Source organism: Nicotiana sylvestris, chromosome 12 (genome assembly GCF_000393655.2).
Source record: "Nicotiana sylvestris chromosome 12, ASM39365v2, whole genome shotgun sequence".
In the NCBI taxonomy this organism is placed as follows: domain Eukaryota; kingdom Viridiplantae; phylum Streptophyta; class Magnoliopsida; order Solanales; family Solanaceae; genus Nicotiana; species Nicotiana sylvestris.
This window is the reverse complement of record NC_091068.1, coordinates 77,063,964-77,082,700: the sequence shown is the minus strand read 5'-3', so window position 1 is coordinate 77,082,700 and position 18,737 is coordinate 77,063,964. Positions and strand designations below refer to the sequence as shown.

At 38.9% G+C, this 18,737-nt stretch overlaps 1 protein-coding gene across 1 annotated transcript in view; it reads right to left on the bottom strand.

The window, feature by feature from the left end:
• LOC104245596 (uncharacterized) overlaps positions 1–11,012 on the bottom strand; it is a 32,938-nt gene extending 21,926 nt beyond the window's left edge. Inside the window, exons 1-4 of the mRNA XM_009801215.2 lie at positions 10,772–11,012; positions 10,581–10,661; positions 10,437–10,461; positions 9,858–9,940 (exon numbers count right to left, since the gene is read on the bottom strand). Coding sequence (XP_009799517.1) covers positions 9,858–9,940; positions 10,437–10,461; positions 10,581–10,661; positions 10,772–10,792 — 210 coding nt within the window. The 5' untranslated portion in view covers positions 10,793–11,012. The remainder of the gene's footprint in view (positions 1–9,857; positions 9,941–10,436; positions 10,462–10,580; positions 10,662–10,771) is intronic.
• Between the last annotated feature and the right edge of the window lie 7,725 nt (positions 11,013–18,737).

Below are 18,737 nucleotides of genomic sequence, written 5' to 3'. Positions count from 1 at the left end.
ACAATCCATAAAAGGAAAGTCCCCTCCAAAATTCTTTCCCGCGTTCACTCATTCTACGAAATTAAAAAAAAATGGTAGCCTAGGATCCCCAATCTCTATTTATGTTTTTCCAACATAGGGTCTCCACTCCCTAGTTGGTTTTATTTTAGACATAGGGTCTCCACTCCCTAGTCGTCTTTTCCAACATAGGGTCTCCACTCCCTAATTGTTTTTATTTTTAGACATAGGGTCTCCACTCCCTAGTCGCCTTTCCAACATAGGGTCTCCGCTCCCTAGTTGAGTTTATTTCAGACACAGGGTCTCCACTCCCTAGTCGTCTTTGCCAACATAGGGTCTCCACTCCCTAGTTGAGTTTATTTTTAGACATAGGGTCTCCACTCCCTAGTCGCATTTGCCAACATAGAGTCTCCACTCCCTAGTTGAGTTTATTTTTAGACATAGGGTCTCCACTCCCTAGTCGCCTTTCCAACATAGGGTCTCCACTCCATAGTTGAGTTTATTTTTAGACATAGGGTCTCCACTCCCTAGTCGCCTTTGCCAACATAGGGTCTCCACTCCCTAGTTGAGTTTATTTTAGACATAGGGTCTTCACTCCCTAGTCGCCTTTTCCAACATAGGGTCTCCACTCCCTAGTTGAGTATATTTTAGACATAGGGTCTCCACTCCCTAGTCGCCTTTCCAACATAGGGTCTCCGCTCCCTAGTTGAGTTTATTTTTAGACATAGGGTCTCCACTCCCTAGTCGTCTTTGCCAGCATAGGGTCTTCACTCCCTAGTTGAGTTTATTTTTAGACATAGGGTCTCCACTCCCTAGTCGTCTTTCCAACATAAGGTCTTCACTCCCTAGTTGAGTTTATTTTAGACATAGGGTCTCCACTCCCTAGTCGCATTTGCCAACATAGAGTCTCCACTCCCTAGTTGAGTTTATTTTTAGACATAGGGTCTCCACTCCCTAGTCGCCTTTCCAACATAGGGTCTCCACTCCATAGTTGAGTTTATTTTTAGACATAGGGTCTCCACTCCCTAGTCGCCTTTGCCAACATAGGGTATCCTGATTTTATTGCTTTCAATAAAGAAATAGTTTAGATTTTGTTAAAATAACTCACGAAATTTTCCTAGTGAAAACTAGGGCAGAAAAATTTCGTTTGTTTGTTTGCTTTGGTGCCTGAACAGGTTTTTCAACGTGAGGCACAGGGTTTGAGATGACCAAAAGAAGAAGTCTCAACCCAAATAAAAGGGATGAACAAGAAAAGGAGTTGATCTCTAAGTGCAGAAGTGGAGAAAAGATGCGGACTGCCCAAGATATGATTGAACTCACAAGCTTTGCGTGTCCCGCCTTGATCCAAAGAGTTGAAGAAAAATGAACTAGTGTTTGCAGCTAATGAGCATCAAGATTCAGATCAGAGTCCACAAGAAGAACCCGTCAAGACTCAAGATCAAGCATAGAATGTTTATAGATAGGAATCTTGTAACTCATAGCTGATAGGATTAGCTAGTTTTAGTTTTTCATCTTTCATCTTGGTGTAATAAGGAGCTCCGCAAGCAAAAACAGCAGCAACAGTAGTGAAATCATAGTTTCTCGTTAGTCCCAGCTACCAAAACTTCCAAAACTACACTGACCTGATTCCTTTATAGCCAAGGATAGGTAGGCAACCTCTGAAGCAAGGTTCGATCAGGCTTTTTCAAAAGATGTTTCGCATAGAGTTTCAAACAGGCAAAAATCCCTCATAATTGTTTATTTTGTCTTTGCCCGAAAACCCTTCGTGTTTCCGAGCAAAGAGGGGCAGTTATGAGCATGTGATTTTTGCCCTCTACGAAATACTCCTATAAAATCCAAGAAAATAGATTTTTTCTTAATTATTTGCTATTTTTAGGAATTTTTGTAGAATTTTCTTAATTATTTGCATTTCTGTGCATGTTTAATTTTTATTTAAATCATGAAAAAAATACCAAAAATATCATGCATTGCATTTAGGATTTGTTTTTACATTTTTTAAAATTAATCAGTAATTATTTGTTTCATAGAAATTTGAAAATCACAAAAATAGCTCATTTTACATTTTTTGTCTTTTAATTTTTAGTTTATTGATTTTTCTCTTTTAATTTAGAATTAAGTGATGTTTATAATTTTTATAATTAGTTAAATAGTTTAATTTCACATTTTAAGATAATTTAGGATTTTAATTATTAGGATTTTTAATTAAAAAAAAAAGAAAAGAAAAAGAAAAGAAAAGGGGAAATAAAGAGTTTGATTTTTTGAAATTGGGCTAATTTAACCCAAACCAGCCTAGATCTGTTACCCCCAACCCAAGCCCAAAACAATTATACCCGGTCCAGGTCCCCCATAACCCAAACGACCCCATTTTTTGTAACGCCTAATCACAGCCGTTGGATCTTAGCAATCCAACGGTTCAGAACTAGGGAGTTATTTTATATAAAACTGTCCGAAGAGAAACCCACCCACCCCCCACCCGTCTAACCTCTTTCAGTCTTCACTCTCATCTCTTTCTCATATCCCCACGCCGCCTCCACCGCAAACCACCGCCGGAAATCGCCTCACGGCGGTTCCGGTGGACCAATCTTCCCCAAAATAACACCATGAGCTCCCCTTCACCTCTTCAATCCATATCTCTAGTTGTCTTCCTTCGAATCAGTGCCAAACTCCTCGAATATTAGATCGAAAATCCGGCTAAAAAACCTAACTGTTCCAATCTTAACCAAATTAACATCCCGAACTCCCCTTCATCCCCTCTTTACAAATCCCCAACCCTTTGCCTTCGAATCACTGCCTAGCTGCTCGAATCTTGAATCGAAATTTAGGTTTCCAAAACCCTAATTTCCCCCAAAGCCCCCAAATTCATACCAAACAGTCCTCGACCTTCCCTCACCCCTGTCTCACCCTTGATTCCTCAAAAATCCCAGCCAAATTCCTCGAATCTTGAATCTCAGAATCATCGAACCCTAATTTTTTCCCCTTTTCTAATTTTTTCGGTCAAAATTGGTTAAGTGGACTTAGAACCTCCATTAGTCGATTGTTTTAATGGTAGTCAAAGTCCATTTACACTTCAGGGAGTTTGGACGAGTTCGTGGTTCTATCCAGTTTTTGAAATAAAACCCGGTAAATCCCTTTTTTTTTCTTTTGACTGTCTGATTTTATTTTGTTTCTTTCCTGCATGTTTAATTGTTCTTGTTTTAACTGCATGTTTTAAATTGATGCTGAAATACCCGCCTTCTTTTAATTCACAGACCCCCCTAGCTCTGTTTGATGTTGGTTTTTTGTTTGATAGATTTTTAAAAAAAAAAAGAAAGAAAAAAAGGAAAAGCATGTTTCCAATTAGCCTAGGTCTCAATCTCTAAGATTCAGCATGTTCAAAATGATTGCTCTTATTTCCTAAACTAGTCTAAAGGCTTATTTTAGGAGGACCGGCAATTATTTAGGTTCGTTTGTTTAAGTTTTGCAAATTGATGTAGTTTGAATTCCAGTTTGTTCCTTGCATTTGCATTTCTGATTTTTGGATTACTGTTTAAATGCATTTTTTTTTTAGTTTCAGTGTTAGTCAGTTCTAATTGATCAAGCATTTCCTTCTATTAAGTCTAGACTGCACCTTTTTGACCTGTTTAAGCATTTTGATCCAAATTTTCACCCCTTTTAGTTTTGTCCTTGTTTGTTCTAAACTGCTCACGGATAGAAACTTTAGGGACCTATTTGAACTGAAAAAGTTTAGGTTAAGACTGAAATAAGCAGCAACTTGAAGGTTAAAAATGGGTTTCTACCTAGGCTAAAAATCAGAAATTTCCTAGAAAACGGTACAGTTGTCCTAGCTATTACAAAAAGATGCTGAAATATAGGACAGTTGTACCAAGGACAGTACTATTTTTACCCTGGGATAAGGAATATGCCAAAAAAGATAATCTCCCTAGGCAGCCTATATAGGTAGGTTTCCCTCATTCTAAGAAAGAGGATGAACAATCATTAGTGTATCATTCTCTGCAGAAAAATTATCTCTCTTCTCTGAATTTCAGATTTAAAGAAAATCTCAGAAAAACTTCTAAAAAAAGAAACGTCTCTTTGTTAACAAGTTAAAAAATGAGTTGAAATGAAGAATTTTCCTAGGAGTATTTACTTGGGATTTCTGGTTTTTCAAGTGTTGGTTTAGTTTTGAAATTCTGGGATTCTTTGGGTCTGCTGAAGTTGTGTTGTTCATTGTTTGCTGTTTTCTGCTTCTGAGATTCCTCCAACAGTCTTATCTTCATTTTAGTTGTTACCTAACTGTTGTTTCAAGGTACATATGACCCTTTCCTTGTTTGATTGCTTTGTAATTGAAACTTCAGATGAATATGAGCTGTTTCTTTTTGTTTGACACTGTCTGTATATGCTTTTTAAGTTTTACATGCTGAAACTACAATAGTGCTAAAGCTTTTTTTCTCTCTCAGAATGCATGAGTTTCTTTACCTCTAGCTTATGTCATAATGTTCTGTTTCTTTGTTAGATTTTAGTACTGATTATCTTATGCCATGTATGCATCTCTGTTTCTTCTTGTACTGATTAAAACATGTTTAGATTCCCCTCCCTAAAACTAGGTTTGTCCAGGGAGCCTGACCCTTACATGGTCAGGTTCATGGATTGAACTTCCTCTTTCCTTCCTTTTAAGTTTATTCTAGTATTTCACCAAAGCAGCATGCCATGATTTTGGGCTTGAAACCTATAGTGGTTCATGAGTTTAACCTTTAACATGGTTAAACCCATGAATCATAACTGTTTTATTGCATTATGTGTTTATGTTTGGGTCTGACAATATATTGAGTTTGGTATGATTAAAGGCATTTCTGTTGATCTGACCTTTTCACGTGATCAGATTCATGAAATCCTTAGTAGAATAGGAGCTGATTTGGGCATTAAGAAGCTTCAGGTGTGGTGTTTAAACAACCAGCTTGTGAGAAACAGCTCTGTAGTTGATCTCTTGCAAGCTGGTACATTGGTTGTAAAGAGCTTGATGGCAAAAATTCAAGGCTAGAAGACATCTTCCTTTTATTTACCTTTTTTTTAGAACTTTTTTTAAATATTAGTTGTGAGGGACTGTCAGGATAATGGTTCATTGGGTTAAAATCCTTCTTGTAAAAAGTCTTGAACTGGTAATATTGTAAATGGACTGTTAATTTCAATTTAAGTTTAGTTGTTAGTGGACTTTCAATAGTAGATTTTCCTTTTGTAATGAACATGTTTATGGTTGTATAAACTGGGTTGCACTTGCGAACAGGCCCAAGTCTTGGGTTCATTCGAGCAAGTTTGATCTAGGCCATTGGGCCTGGACAGTTTGGACTCAACAGCTCAGCCCAGCTGTAGATGTTTTTTCTTTAGTAAATTACAAGTGTATGTCTTATGAATCTTGCCAATCAATGTAGTGAAATTAATTTTTAGACTAGCTTTGTATTTCGATCTTTTAGAATGAGTTTTTTTTTCTTTTTTTAGCATTTTCGACCAATGCATATAAATGTAAAGGTGGATAGGCCCAGTCAATAATAGCCACAACTGGGCCTACCTATTGTAAGCCCAAATATGGGCAGACCTGGCTGAAGGTCAAAGGTGTCGATGGCCTTTGAGGTTTTCTCATTTCTGGGTTGATTTCAAGCCCAATGCCTTTCAGGCACTACGTCGATCCCTAACCAAAAGACCTAGCGGGCCACTGCTGGCCTAATTCCCTTTAATTGATTTAGGTCCAATGTATGCACCCCAATATTAGTTTATAATCAATAGCTTCCTTGTTAAGTTTAGGTAAGTTTTAAAATAAGAACATCCTTAGAATCCCTTAATTAAATAAACCTCTATTAAAATCAATTGGGGTGTGCCAAACCAAACAAAGCCCTTAACTCACGGCCCTCATAAAACTAGTTAACTCTTATAGAAAATTCGAGGCGTGCCATCAATTAAATTATCCATGGCCCTCACAAATGTTGCTTCTAAATTTGAACCTTCGTAGTTGCTTTAGGCACGTTCTTTAAATAATTCAAACATAGCTACGGATACGGTTCCCGTGACGTAGTTGTGATTTTTAAATTCCGGGTGTACATTTCATGTAACCCAATTTCAATTCCTCAATAATGTTGAATAGAACGTGTTGCGAACCGCGGATGCATTTCATGTAGCGTGGTTCAAGGCATGTTTTAAATAACGTTGAATCTTCCTAAAAGCGGTTTTAAAATTATCAAAAGCGGTTATAAAAGCTAAAATGCACAATAGGTTTAAAACATGTAGTAAATCAAATAATAGGCCAATATTAATAGTTTAAGCGGCCGTGCTAGAACCACGGAACCCGGGAATGCCTAATACCTTCTCCCGGGTTAACAGAATTCTTTATTTAGAATTTCTGGTTCGCAGACTTTTAAATAAAGTCGAAAATTTCCTCGATTTGGGATTTAAAAATAAACCGGTGACTTGGGACACCAAATAAACTATTCCAAGTGGCGACTCTGATATTTAAATAAAAATCTCATTTCGAATAATGTCACTTTAATTGGAAAAACTCCCTTGTACCTCTCTTGGGTGGTAAAAAGGAGGTGTGACACCACCTACAGCTTAGCCTATCTCCTTAACTCAACCGCAAGGACCAGACATCAATGAGGCAATAACTACAGTTTGTCTCCTGCAGCTAATAAATCCTTCCATGAAAAACGTGTGCATATCTGATGGACCCCATGATTCTGCTACTCTTCCCTGAGTGACAACACTTAATGGCAAAATATCCAAAATAAAAAGATATGCAAGTTAATGATGTTCTGCATGTTAACTGATGTTCCATTTTATCAAAAGCATCTGTTGTTCCTTCATTTGTGTAGACTCTTAAGAAATCATATATAAGCTTGTTCTACAATGCAAGGGACGCCTGATAGTTGGTTCTTTGTTGCTCAGTTTTCTCTATGGTGAGAGGTCTCTTTTGTATCAAAAGTGTAGGGGATGCCAGGGATCAATTTACACTGCTTAAGCCCTCCTATTCACCTTGATATATGATATTTTTCCAACAAAAATTAGCTAAGTGTCCATCACCGCACATAAAATTATTGAATTGGTAAAAGGTAGATTTGATGGGGTCAGTTTTTTGTTTAACTGATGTAACAAAAGCCATGACACAAAAATTGGTGATCAATTGAAGAAAAAAGTTGTTCATATTCTGTTTTTTTTTTTTTTGGGAAAGACTAGGGAATTAAGTTGGCCATGACATAGGGAAAGGGAATTAAGTTGGCCATGACATGGGGAAAGGTAAGGCTCTTATTACTTCCCTAGAACTTTGTGCAACTTAATACGGAGAAAAACTTTTGATTTTGACTGAACAAAGAATCAGTGAGGAAATTAGACTTTCCTCCCAATAATACAAGGAAAAGGCAGGAAAACTAACTTCCTTAACCTTTCTATGCTTTAATGCTAAACAAGTTGAGTTTCACATTCTTCCATTGTCAATATTGCTTAGTAAGAATATTTATAGAAACGGCAAAGGGCTAAATATATCCCTCTAGGCCTCTACTTTCAAATATTGTTTACCTGTACCCCTCGTTATACTATTGGGCTATCTATACCCCTACCGTCATACTATTGAGTTATCTATACCCCTATTGTCATACTTTGAAACAAAAATACCCCTATTTAGGATGGAGTGACACGTGGCAACACCGGATTAAAATGACCCATTTCTTTTTTTTTTACCCGACCCGTTTTTAAAAAAAAACACAACCCGACCCCTATTTTCATTTTTTCCCAGCTTTTTTTAAAAATTTCAGTTTTTAAAAAATGAAAATATTTTGTTAAAAAACAAAAAATATTTTTTTTCTGTTTTTACAAAAGAAAAATACAGTTTTTACAAAACAAAATTCTTTTAAAAAACTGAAAAACTGAAAAAAAAATATTTTTCAAAAACGAAAATATTTTGTTGAAAATAATTTTTTCAGTTTTTAAAAAATGAAAATGTTTTTTTCTGTTTTTACAAAAAAAATTCAGTTTATACAAATTTGGTTTTTCAGTTTTTACAAAAATAAAATCTTTAAAAAAAATGAAAAAAATGAAAAAAAAAACATTTTTCAAAAACGAAAATATTTTGTTGGAAATATTTTTTTCAGTTTTTAAAAAAGGAAAATATTTTGTTAAAAACTGAAAAAAAAATTCCAGTTTTTACAATTTTTTTCAGTTTTAACAAATATGTTTTTACAGCTTTTACAAAAAAAATATTTTGTTAAAAAAACGATTTTTTTCGGTTTTTACAATTTTTTTTGCAAAATTTTTTCAGTATCTACTCAGTTTACAAAAACGAAAATATTTTGCAATTTTTTTTAAGTTTTACAAAAAGAAAATTCTTTAAAAAAACTAAAAAATGAAAATATGGTTCGGGTTGTGGGTTTTTTTTGTAAAATGGGTTGGGTAAAAAAAAGAAATGGGTCATTTTAATCTGGTGTCATGTGGCACTCCATCCAAAATAGGGGTATTTTTGTTCCAAAGTATGACGGTAGGGGTATGGATAGCCCAATAGTATAACGAAGGGTACAGGTAAACAATATTTGAAAGTAGAGGGGTATATTTGGCCCTTCGCTGTTGTAGAAATGGAAAATATTGCCTAGTAAGATCATCAAACTAGCATTGCCACTATAAGCAGGAGATGCTCTTCTATGTCCAAGTTTTGCCACTCTATTGGTAAGATTTGTTTAGGAGAAGAAACAAATCCAAGGAACACATCACTAGTGTCTTTCTGAGATAATTAGGTGGAGATACCAAGAAGGTATTTAGAAAGCATAATGAACCTGAAACAAATTCAATCCTATTTTGCTCTTCAAATTTGGAGAATGTACGGATCTCAAAAGATAATTATCTTTGGTAGATTGTTTTATGTTTAGCTTCTATAGTCTTAAACTTTTAGATATAATCACTAGCAAGGTTTTATACAAGGGTCAGACTTCTGTGTCTCCTTTCTGATTTAATTGAAACTGTCAAAATGAAAAAAGATAAAAGGAAGTGGAGTGACATTCTTCGTAGTCCCAAATCTCAGTAACTCTCCTTTTAAATTTATGTTTAACCTACCAGCTGTTCTGCTATTGGTTAAGAAGATACTGATTCCTATGTCAACAACAAAACAAATTCAGATCTCTATAATAGTGGCAGGACAATGGCAGAGGGCTGGGGGGGGGGGGGAGAAGAGAATTTGGGAAAATACTATTGACTTCCATTAAGATTAACCAAAAGCTGAACAGAACTACAACACTATGAAAAAATAAAAAGGGCAGCCCGGTGCACAAGGCATCCCGCGTTCACGCAGGGTCCGGGTAAGGGTCGTAACCCAAGAGGTATGATATAGACCGCCTACCCTAGTGCAAGCATTAGTGGTTGCTTCCACGGTTCGAACCCATGAACTATAGGTCACACAGAGACAACTTTATAGTTGCTCCAAAGCTCCCCTTCAACACTATGAAAAAATGATAGTTGAAAATCACCAGAGGCCACAACTATTCTCCATTCCAATTGAATGAGTTGTGGTTTCGCTGTAGCTTGAAAATGGAAAGAAAAGGTATTATCCATCATATATTCAAACCATTAGAGCTTTAAGTGACATTAGATTATGAAAGATATCTAAAATCTTGAAGTTGTCTGAAAAGTTACACCCAAACCAAAAAAACAGCTCGTCTAATTTACAAAACCTGTTGTACTATGATCTTTCTGACGGATATTTCTCACAGGATGCAGAACTTCATAGACAAGAATACACCAAATCTTCAAAGTAAATGTTCCATTCAATAAAAATATTAAATTTTCGCTGATAACCGAACACACCATAGTAAAAACTATACACAGGGAGGGATGGAGAGGATAATAGAGTTGCTAACCTGAGTCTTTCCCAAGCGAGATTCAAGGTCGACTTGATAATCCCTTTGTTTCAAGGGCTTCCTTTGTACTGGAGGTCCTCTTGCTGCATCAATAATTGTGCACTTTTACTAATGTATGATGTTTAATATCAACTCCATCTATGTGAGTTTCACAATGATAGTCAGTCCTAAGTCCAGATAAAGGAAGAGGGTTTCACAAAATTGGTAATACACGTTTAAATGATCTTATTTATTTATTTATTATGGTGGTGTCTGTCTGGACCAGCTTTAGCGCACCTCGACTATTCCACCGGGTAACTGCTACCTCCCACCAGCACTGGTGGGAGATAGCAGCGTATACATTATCTAACTATGATAAATCTCCGGACTACTGGATCTTGATAGAGTAGAATGGATATAAGGAATTCATGGTTATAAATGATTCATATAACCTACCCTACCTAATCTGGAATAATTCAGGATTGAGGTACAGTTGATTCATTGATTTGATTGTTAAAATGTTTATAGGAGTTCAATGCTCTATGAATGCAGGAAGTAAATAAAACAGAATGATGAGAAGTGATGAAGCAATTGTCTTACACTTGGATTTCTTTCCCTCTGTCTCCTACACAAAATAGTAAATAACCCAACATCAATTAAGAGGAACTCAAATAAACCAGTAAAGCAAAGCTAAAAAATAAGCAAGACGTGCAGCAATTAATCATAGGGATTAAGAAAAAGAACCTTTTCTTCACGTTCACGAGCACGCTGCAAATACTCTTCTTTATCGAATTTTTTCCGAAAAGTATTATCAACTCCAACAACCTGAAACTTAGCAAGCATTAACATCAATTGAATTAAAGTAACAACACATGCACTTAGATGAACGCTAATCTGAAAAAAAAAAAAAGAATAAAGGAAAGAGCTGAACTTACATTATCGCTGGATTGAGCCATATATAGGTTTAGAAATAGGGCTTTGCTGGTGTCCCGGGGTTCAGAGAAGGTGAAATCGAGAGAGGAAGCAAATCGCAAGTGCAAAGAATCAAGTTCTGATTTCGAGTTCAAAAATCAAGGAAAAGTGGACGAAACGGCATCGAGTCTTGTTAAGAAGGAAAATAACTATTCGGTACTAGACGACATATGTGTATGGGTATATTTTCAAAACCAAAAGAGGCAAATATTTACATTACATGTCACGCGGATGCAGGATTTAGAGGCTCCGGTGACAATTTTTTAACTTATTCATATTACAATTTATATTGTCTAAATAAGATATAAATTTAATCGATTTGGTCAATTTGGGTTTCGATTCGAAATATTCATTTTTGAAGTAAATATGAACAAATCGATTACGCAATAATTATGATAACTTTGAAAAAAATATAAAAATTCAACTAAATTATGCAATTTGTACAAGAAAAAGACACGTTATCACTTTATATTTAGATACTTAAGGCAACAACTTATACTAATAAGCACTCTAAATATTAAGAAAGTTTACGGATATTTTTCAATTTATATTTTTTATGAAAATTAACTCACTCGATATTATATACAATTGTCCTGCTTTAGATTTAGCAATCTGACAACAAAATAAACTTTCATCATTGATTAAAACAATAACTTATTCAAGGATTCTTTTTTATTTTGATTTTCTGCAAATAGATTTCTAGAGCTGGGTCCTCGAGAAAACAAAAATTTTCTTTATATATTGATAAATCACGTAGAAGTTAGGAAAGTGCAACAATGGGGATTTCTTTGAATAGATGTGTGAAAGAATTTTTTTTATATTTTCTCTTAAATGTTTAAAGGGAAAAAAGGAATTATGCATTTTGTACAAGAAAAAGACTCGTTACCACTTTATATTTAGATATTGTTTACCTTGAAAATGGTAATAACAATTATATTTGATTTGTGGTTCTAAAAATACGTGATTTATCTTAATACTAGTTGTTATGTGAATAATGCTAAGTGTAAACGAGCAAGAAATGATAAGCAAACTAATATGGTCGTAAGACTGGGATCCTCGAGCTCGGCGATATAGGACCTCGAGGGCGGCCTTTAACGGATGATAATGAACAATAAATGAACCAATGAACTATAAATGAAGAACAATAAATGAACCAATAAACAATAAATGAACAAGTAATAAATTTGTAACGTAATTGTTGAGCACGTTTAGGCAAGAAAAGCAGAGAATGTTCTATTGTATTCAATATTCATGTCTGTTACAAAATGACAAGGGGCCCCTTTATATAGGAGGGGGGAATCCCAACATAGTACATGTCTAATAATGACGAGGAAATGCTATTGGTACAGCTGTGTAATGACCTAGTACGGATTTGTACTATTCTTGCAGACCTGGTCAGTTCTAACCACGTGTACTTGGGGCTTTCCCGCCTTTCCATGACGATCATCGATTGGTCCTGCTCCGAGATTGACCATAGTGAACCTTCGATGTGCTCCCTCGAGGGACACACCTCGGGGTCTCACTTCGCATTCTCCTTCGAGATTCTCGGGGTTGAGCGTGGAGTTCCACAGTAGCCACAAATTCTAACTCCCCAATTTTGGTCGTATACAGATAGTCCCCGTGTGTTCTTATAACGAAGTGATAAGAAACTATCTTGAGTTCTTGCCTCTTCGATACTCCCATTGTGACGTCAGCCAGGTGAGATCACTAAATGGCGTGACAAAAAAGTTGTACAGAGGTCTTGTCAAACACGGTTCTCTAAAAGCCTAAGAACCGCTATTAGCCGCCCTTTTAACTCCTCCAATACACTTAGATGATTCTTATAAATCCAATTCCCTATCTTTTAAACCTTACAACATCTTCAAGTCTTCTAATCTTTGTTAATATTCTTGTCTTTATCCTTCTTCTGTGTTCACTTCTTCGTCAGCTTACTTTGAAACTTTGCTGTAACCATAGCCAAAATTTCTAAGACAGTACCTCAAAAAGAGGAAGCCCTTTCTTCGTCACGCTCGACCAAGAGCAAAAAGATAGCGCCTCCTCGTATTGAGGAGTGTATTCCTGGGCCCTTCGATACATCCTCCGATTTCAAAATTGAAAAACCTTCTTCGGCACCGGGTCGATGTGAGCCCATGTCTCAGTACATTAGTCTAATAACCGACAAAAAGAAAGTGAAAATAGATTGCCGTTGGGGAGAGACGGTATAAGTAGAGATCCCTTCATCGGATGAGGATATAACCACGCAAAGAGCTGGTTTCCTTAGCATATATACGCATCCCTTTACCTTAGGTCCTGTAGATTCTTCTTCTCCACCGATAGACCCGGTGATCCACGATTTTTGCCAACAGTATCGAGTGATGCCTGGTCAAATTTATTCCTCTTTTTAGAGAATTGCCTATTTGATTAGATATTTCTCGAACATGGTCAGGGGGATGAATTTCACCCTCGATCATCTGATTAGATTGTATAGCCCTCGTCTCTATCGAGGGGGCCTAGTCAAACTGTGGTGTCGATCTACCAAAGCATTTTTTGCCAGCATCGACGAAGATAAAAATTAGGGGTGGATGAGCCGCTTCATTCGAGTCATGACTTCGGATCTCATCCCTGCCGAGAAGATGTCATTCCCTGAGGAATGGAATATGAGACGTAAATGTCATTACACTAAGCATGTTTTATCATCTGAATGTCCTCTTTTCCTCTTTCAAACTAATTCTTTTCTTATTTGAATTGATTCTCTTCCGGTTACGGAGCCACCGTATGGTTCCCCAGCGCGGTCAAGGACCTCCCGGGCTGGGTTAAACTCTTAGACTCTGCCTCCTTATATGACAAGCGCGTTTGGTGTGATTTGGCCAAAACTCGATGGGAGGCCAAAAATCATGGTACACCCTCACCACTGTCACTTCTAAATTCCATATAAATAGATTTCTTGGCGGTATGTTTGGCATTTTATGCTTGTGCAGGCCTCGGAGAAGCTATTTCAATGAGACCTCCTCCTTTTGGCGAAGAGGAGACACAAAGACCCGACAAAGATAGAAACAGAAAGAAGGAGATGCTGGCGGAGTCCCCGAAACCAAAGAGAGATAAGGCTCTAAAGCCTAGGGCTGATACAACGATCCTAACTTCGGAAGCTGCTGAGAGTCTTCTTGCTAAAGATGAAGAAGGCGATGGCTTTCCACTGGTACATAGGGTAAGATGAAGTGTTAATGCTTTGAAGGTTGCCGAGCAGAAGACTGCTGAGTCTAAGGTGGCCGATGCGGTCCCACCTCGTATTGAGAAGACCCCGGAGGAGGGTTTGGATGCAGTCCCTAAGCTGACCAATGAATAGGATACAACTTGTGTCGATGAGCACTTGGTTGGCGCATTTGGAGGATCCAGCTCTGAGGCCCTTCGAGGGCGAGAAGAAGCCCCGATAGAAGTTGACGTCATAGGCGATCTTCAACCACGCCCGTTGTTTTCCCCAAGGCAAATACGAGACGCCCAGAATAGGGAGATTCCCGATGTGGGGGGCATCCTGGGGAAAGGATGATGCATTTGGAGATTTTTTACCGGTTTTGAAGAGGATGCTGATCTCGATGCCCCAGTCGTCCTCGAGGAGGCTGCAAAACTCAAAAAATAGGTGCTTTTTGACATAACCTTTGTGCCTTGAGTTTTGATCTTTGGTTTTCTAACTTCTTTCCTCCGTGCTATAGGTCACGATGTTGTATGACCAGGCCTTCTCCAAGTTAAGAGCTGCATTGACTCATTGTGAGGATGAGTTCGAGAAGCTTGCTTCGGAGTCGAAAGAGCTAAAAACACTATACGCCCGAAGGGAGGAGGAACTGAGCAGCCTTCGAGCAAGCTCGGAGAAAGTGCTCCAAGGGTGGGCCAACTTCATCGAGCAGGTATTTCGGTATTCATGAGCTTACTTTTTGTTTTCATAACTTGGTATTTATAACCTTGACTTGGAATTTGCATATTGAGCGCAAGGATGCCCTAGCGGAGTAGCTTCAGGAAGAGATTGCGGCCAAAGATGTCGAGATCCTTGAGCTGAAGCGGTACAAGGATAACATGAACTTGGAAAGGGATACTCTTCGAGGGGAGCAGGCCTCAACCCAGAGTCTTCTTCAAGGTGCTAAAGAGGAGGATCACAAATTCAAGGTGCTTCATGCTGAGTCAGTTGCCGCATTATCCATAGCTAAGTCTAAAGCCGATGCACTCCTATCCTCATATTGGGATGACGCTGCTAAAGAGAATACTTGAGCCAGGAAGATATCTGAAGAGGCTGAGCTCAAACTGGCTCGCACCCTTGCACATGCTCGATTAGAAGCTCGGAGGCAGGCCTTTGAGGAAGTGCATGCCAAAGGTTTCGATCTCTCTGCCGAGTTTGAAGAAGCGAAGGCTTTGGAAGAGGAGTCAGCAACTCCGACTACTTCGGACGAGGGCTTTGCGAGCAACTCGGGGAGTGGCGAAGATGAAGACTAGACCACCTTTGCTCTTTTTACTTCTTCTTCTTTTATATGTGGACTCCGCGTGGGAGTTTGCCTTTTAGTATTCATGCCGAATTTAAGCTTTGAACTTGAATTTAACTTCTTCGAGCTCGATCTTAGAGACCCTTGAGATTAGGTTGTTCTGGTTCCAATCACATACCTTCCTTAGGTCAGGTTGGTAGGGAATCGATTTAACTCCTCGATGCCACGAACACGGTGTGGTGACATCATTCTTGTGACATAACCTTGAAGTGACCAAAATGGCCCCGTCGGTATGTTTTCCAAAAAGTCATAATTGCATTGTGAGAGCTGATTGGCTATCAAAGTTAATGAATAGTCGTCGCTCTTCTTGTATATACTTGTTTTCCTTTCATTGAGGGCTTTGCCGCTTTGTGCAGCTATCTTTCTCTATAGAGTTCATTTTTGTGCTAGTTCTAGCGCCACATCATATCAAAGCTTTCGCCTGAGTTTTTATCTTCCCTTTATTGTTTTGAAGGATCTATGGCTACATGCCCAAATCCGCTCACCAGGAAGAGGGAAGTCCCACCTCTGCTTCCCGCCCGCCCGGTAGTACATTGCTGGCATTTGGTGAGCTAACTTCGAACTGTTTTGTCTCGATGAGAGATTTTATGATAGAGAAACCTCTCAACGTTCCGGGCCATCAAGAACATGCATCGAGTTCATTCTATCAATAGAAGAGAGACACCTCGAGGTTGTGAGGAGAGACTGCGGATGGGGAAAAAAGGTGAGGCTGCAGGTACCCTCCCGGAAAGAGGATATTATGGCCCACGTAGAGGGGTTTCTGAAAGTGTATACGTACCCTTTTATGTTGGGTTCTCTCAACCGACTCGTGCTCGAATTCTGTCGAATATATAGAGTTACTTTGGCTCAGATCCATCCATCTTTCTGGCGGATTGTGTTGATGATGAGATTTTTCGCTGAAAAGGCTGAGCTCGAGTTCACTCTCAGCCATCTCATCAGATTGTATCGGTCTTTGCATCATCGAGGTCTAATTACACAACGACGATGATCCACCAAGCCCTTTATTGCCAGTGATGACGAGGACAAGGATCGAGGGTGGATGAGTCGGTTGGTCCAAGTGAGGACTGTTGACATTATTCATGTGGAGTTCCTGCTGTTTCCCGAGAAATAGAATTTCAAGCGTAAGTGAAACATTGTACACTATTATTTTTGTTCTTGGTGGAGCCAGACTCTGTAAGGACATTTCCTTTCCTTTTCCACAGCGATCCCGTGGATGCCAAATAAGGTTCCCGATCTTGTGTACCGAGCCTATAAGCTGGCGGCCTCTTCGACTTATGACGAGCATAATTGGAGAGATTTGTCGAAGGGAAAATGGGAGGCTAAGCACCATGGTACGTGTTATGTAGTCCTTCTCTCGAGGAGTACTTTCCCTTTCGTACACTAATTTCTTTGTCGCATGCATCAGTGAGTTTTTTTAGGTGAGATCGTCCCCTTTCGAGGAGGAGGAAGGGCCTTCAATTTCTGAGATAGAGAAGGATAATAAAAGGAAAAGGTCCTCGAAGAACGAGGATTATCATAGCAAAGCAAGATCCGCTCGGGGACGTGAGGAGGATGTTGCCGCTGATGAAGATCTCATTTTATCGGTTATTCTGTGGACATCACTGCACCTGGAAAGGATGATTCCACATTGATGGCTCGAACCAGGAGGCCTCCCAAGATTGTTGAGCTTGTTGGGCTTGAGGCCCCTAGTCTCGAGGGAGAGATTCCACAAGAGAGGAGGGGCGAAGGTACTTCATTACCTGATTTGGCAATTGGTTCTCGGACGTCGGGAAGTACTCCGAGGTAAATGGGATTCGACGCATCTCCGCCAATCAGAGCGCCTCGGTTTGCTCTACCGGGGCCGATGAAACCGAGCCGGTAGATGCAAAATTGACTTTCGAGGAGGCTCAGCGACATTGCTATATCGTGAGTTTTGAAGTCATTATAACTTTTCCAACATCATTCTTTCTTCTTTTTAACTGAACTTTTCTTTCTCATAGGCCTTTGATAAGCTCAAGTCTAAGCTGCTTCGCTGTGAAGCTAAGTTGCGTAAAGCCTTGAATGAGGAGAAATCTCTCAGGCTTTTTTGTGATAAAAAGACAAGAGAGCTGATACATCTTCGATCGGAGTTGGACCAAAGTCGTGATTATGAAGGCAACCTCGAGAAACAGGTTACATCTATTTTGAGGGAATACATGTTTCTTCTCCCATCTTTAGAAACTAATGTTTTGGTATCTCAGCTACAGAGAAAGATAGAGACGCTGGAGCACCTTCGGGGCGAAGCCAACCAGGTTAATTCTGAATGCAACGACTTGAAGGCACAAATAGATGCTTATGTTGCGTCTAAAAGGAACTCTTTGGCTAAGGCCTCCGTCCTCGAGATACAAATTTATAATGCTCGAGAAAGAAACTTGGTCCAGGCGAGCAGGTTGCTAAGCTTGAAACAGATCTTTTGAAAATGAAAGCTGAAGTTGTGGATGCTCGAGCTGAAGCCGAAGAGGTCCGAACAAAGGCCGATAAGAAGGTAGCCATCTATTTGAAAGATGTTGCTAAAACTCATACGAAGTTGAGGGGGGCTTCCGATAGAGAGAGGAGAAGCAATGAATATACTCGATGCAAATCCTGAAGGGAAGCTCTCGAGAAGATTCATGGTATGGGCTTCGATCTCTCGGAGGAGATAGAGCATAACAAGGTGGACGAGTTCGACGCTAAGTTCCTCGTTTCCGATGCTGAAGACAATGAGGAGGAGGCCGATAAGGGAGCTGGTCCCGAGAGAGCCGATGGAAACATAGTCCCCGAGGGGGGAAAGGCTAAGTTCCCTAGGGTAGACTAGGTTTTTCTTTCTTGTTCTTCGTATAGGGCTCCCTGTAGGAGTGTTGCAAATGTAACTTTGTACCATTATTTATAATAAAAAAGGAAACCTTTGGTTTTTCCTTTATATGAATTTCCACTTACTTGTGTCTTTGTTTATGTTTTGAGTGTTGATGTTTATCGATAATTAGTCCGATATGTTGGACTTTAAGATAGGAACCCTTAGGTTGTGCTTGATGAGTAATTGATAATAGTTGACCGTTCAGGGCTTGGTCCTCGAATCAAGTTTTGACTCAGGCTCATTGACCCTTAGGTTTTTAACATATTGGCCCTTAGGCTCTTACGTACTTGCCCTTAGGCTCTTTAGGCTGGCCCTTAGGCTCTTACGCATTGACCCTTAGGCTCTTTAGGCTAGCCCTTAGGCTTTTACACATTGGCCCTTAGGCACTTTTAGATTGGGTCGATGCGACCTCTAATATGGCTATAGTGTTCCCCATTTCAGCTAAAGACTTTGAAGTTTTGATTATGCCTTGGCATGTTTTGTGTTCATCTGACTCTTCGACGGCTCAAATAAGAACCTCGATTATGACTCGATATATGACGATAATTGAGTACCTCGGAGGTTATCTTGAAG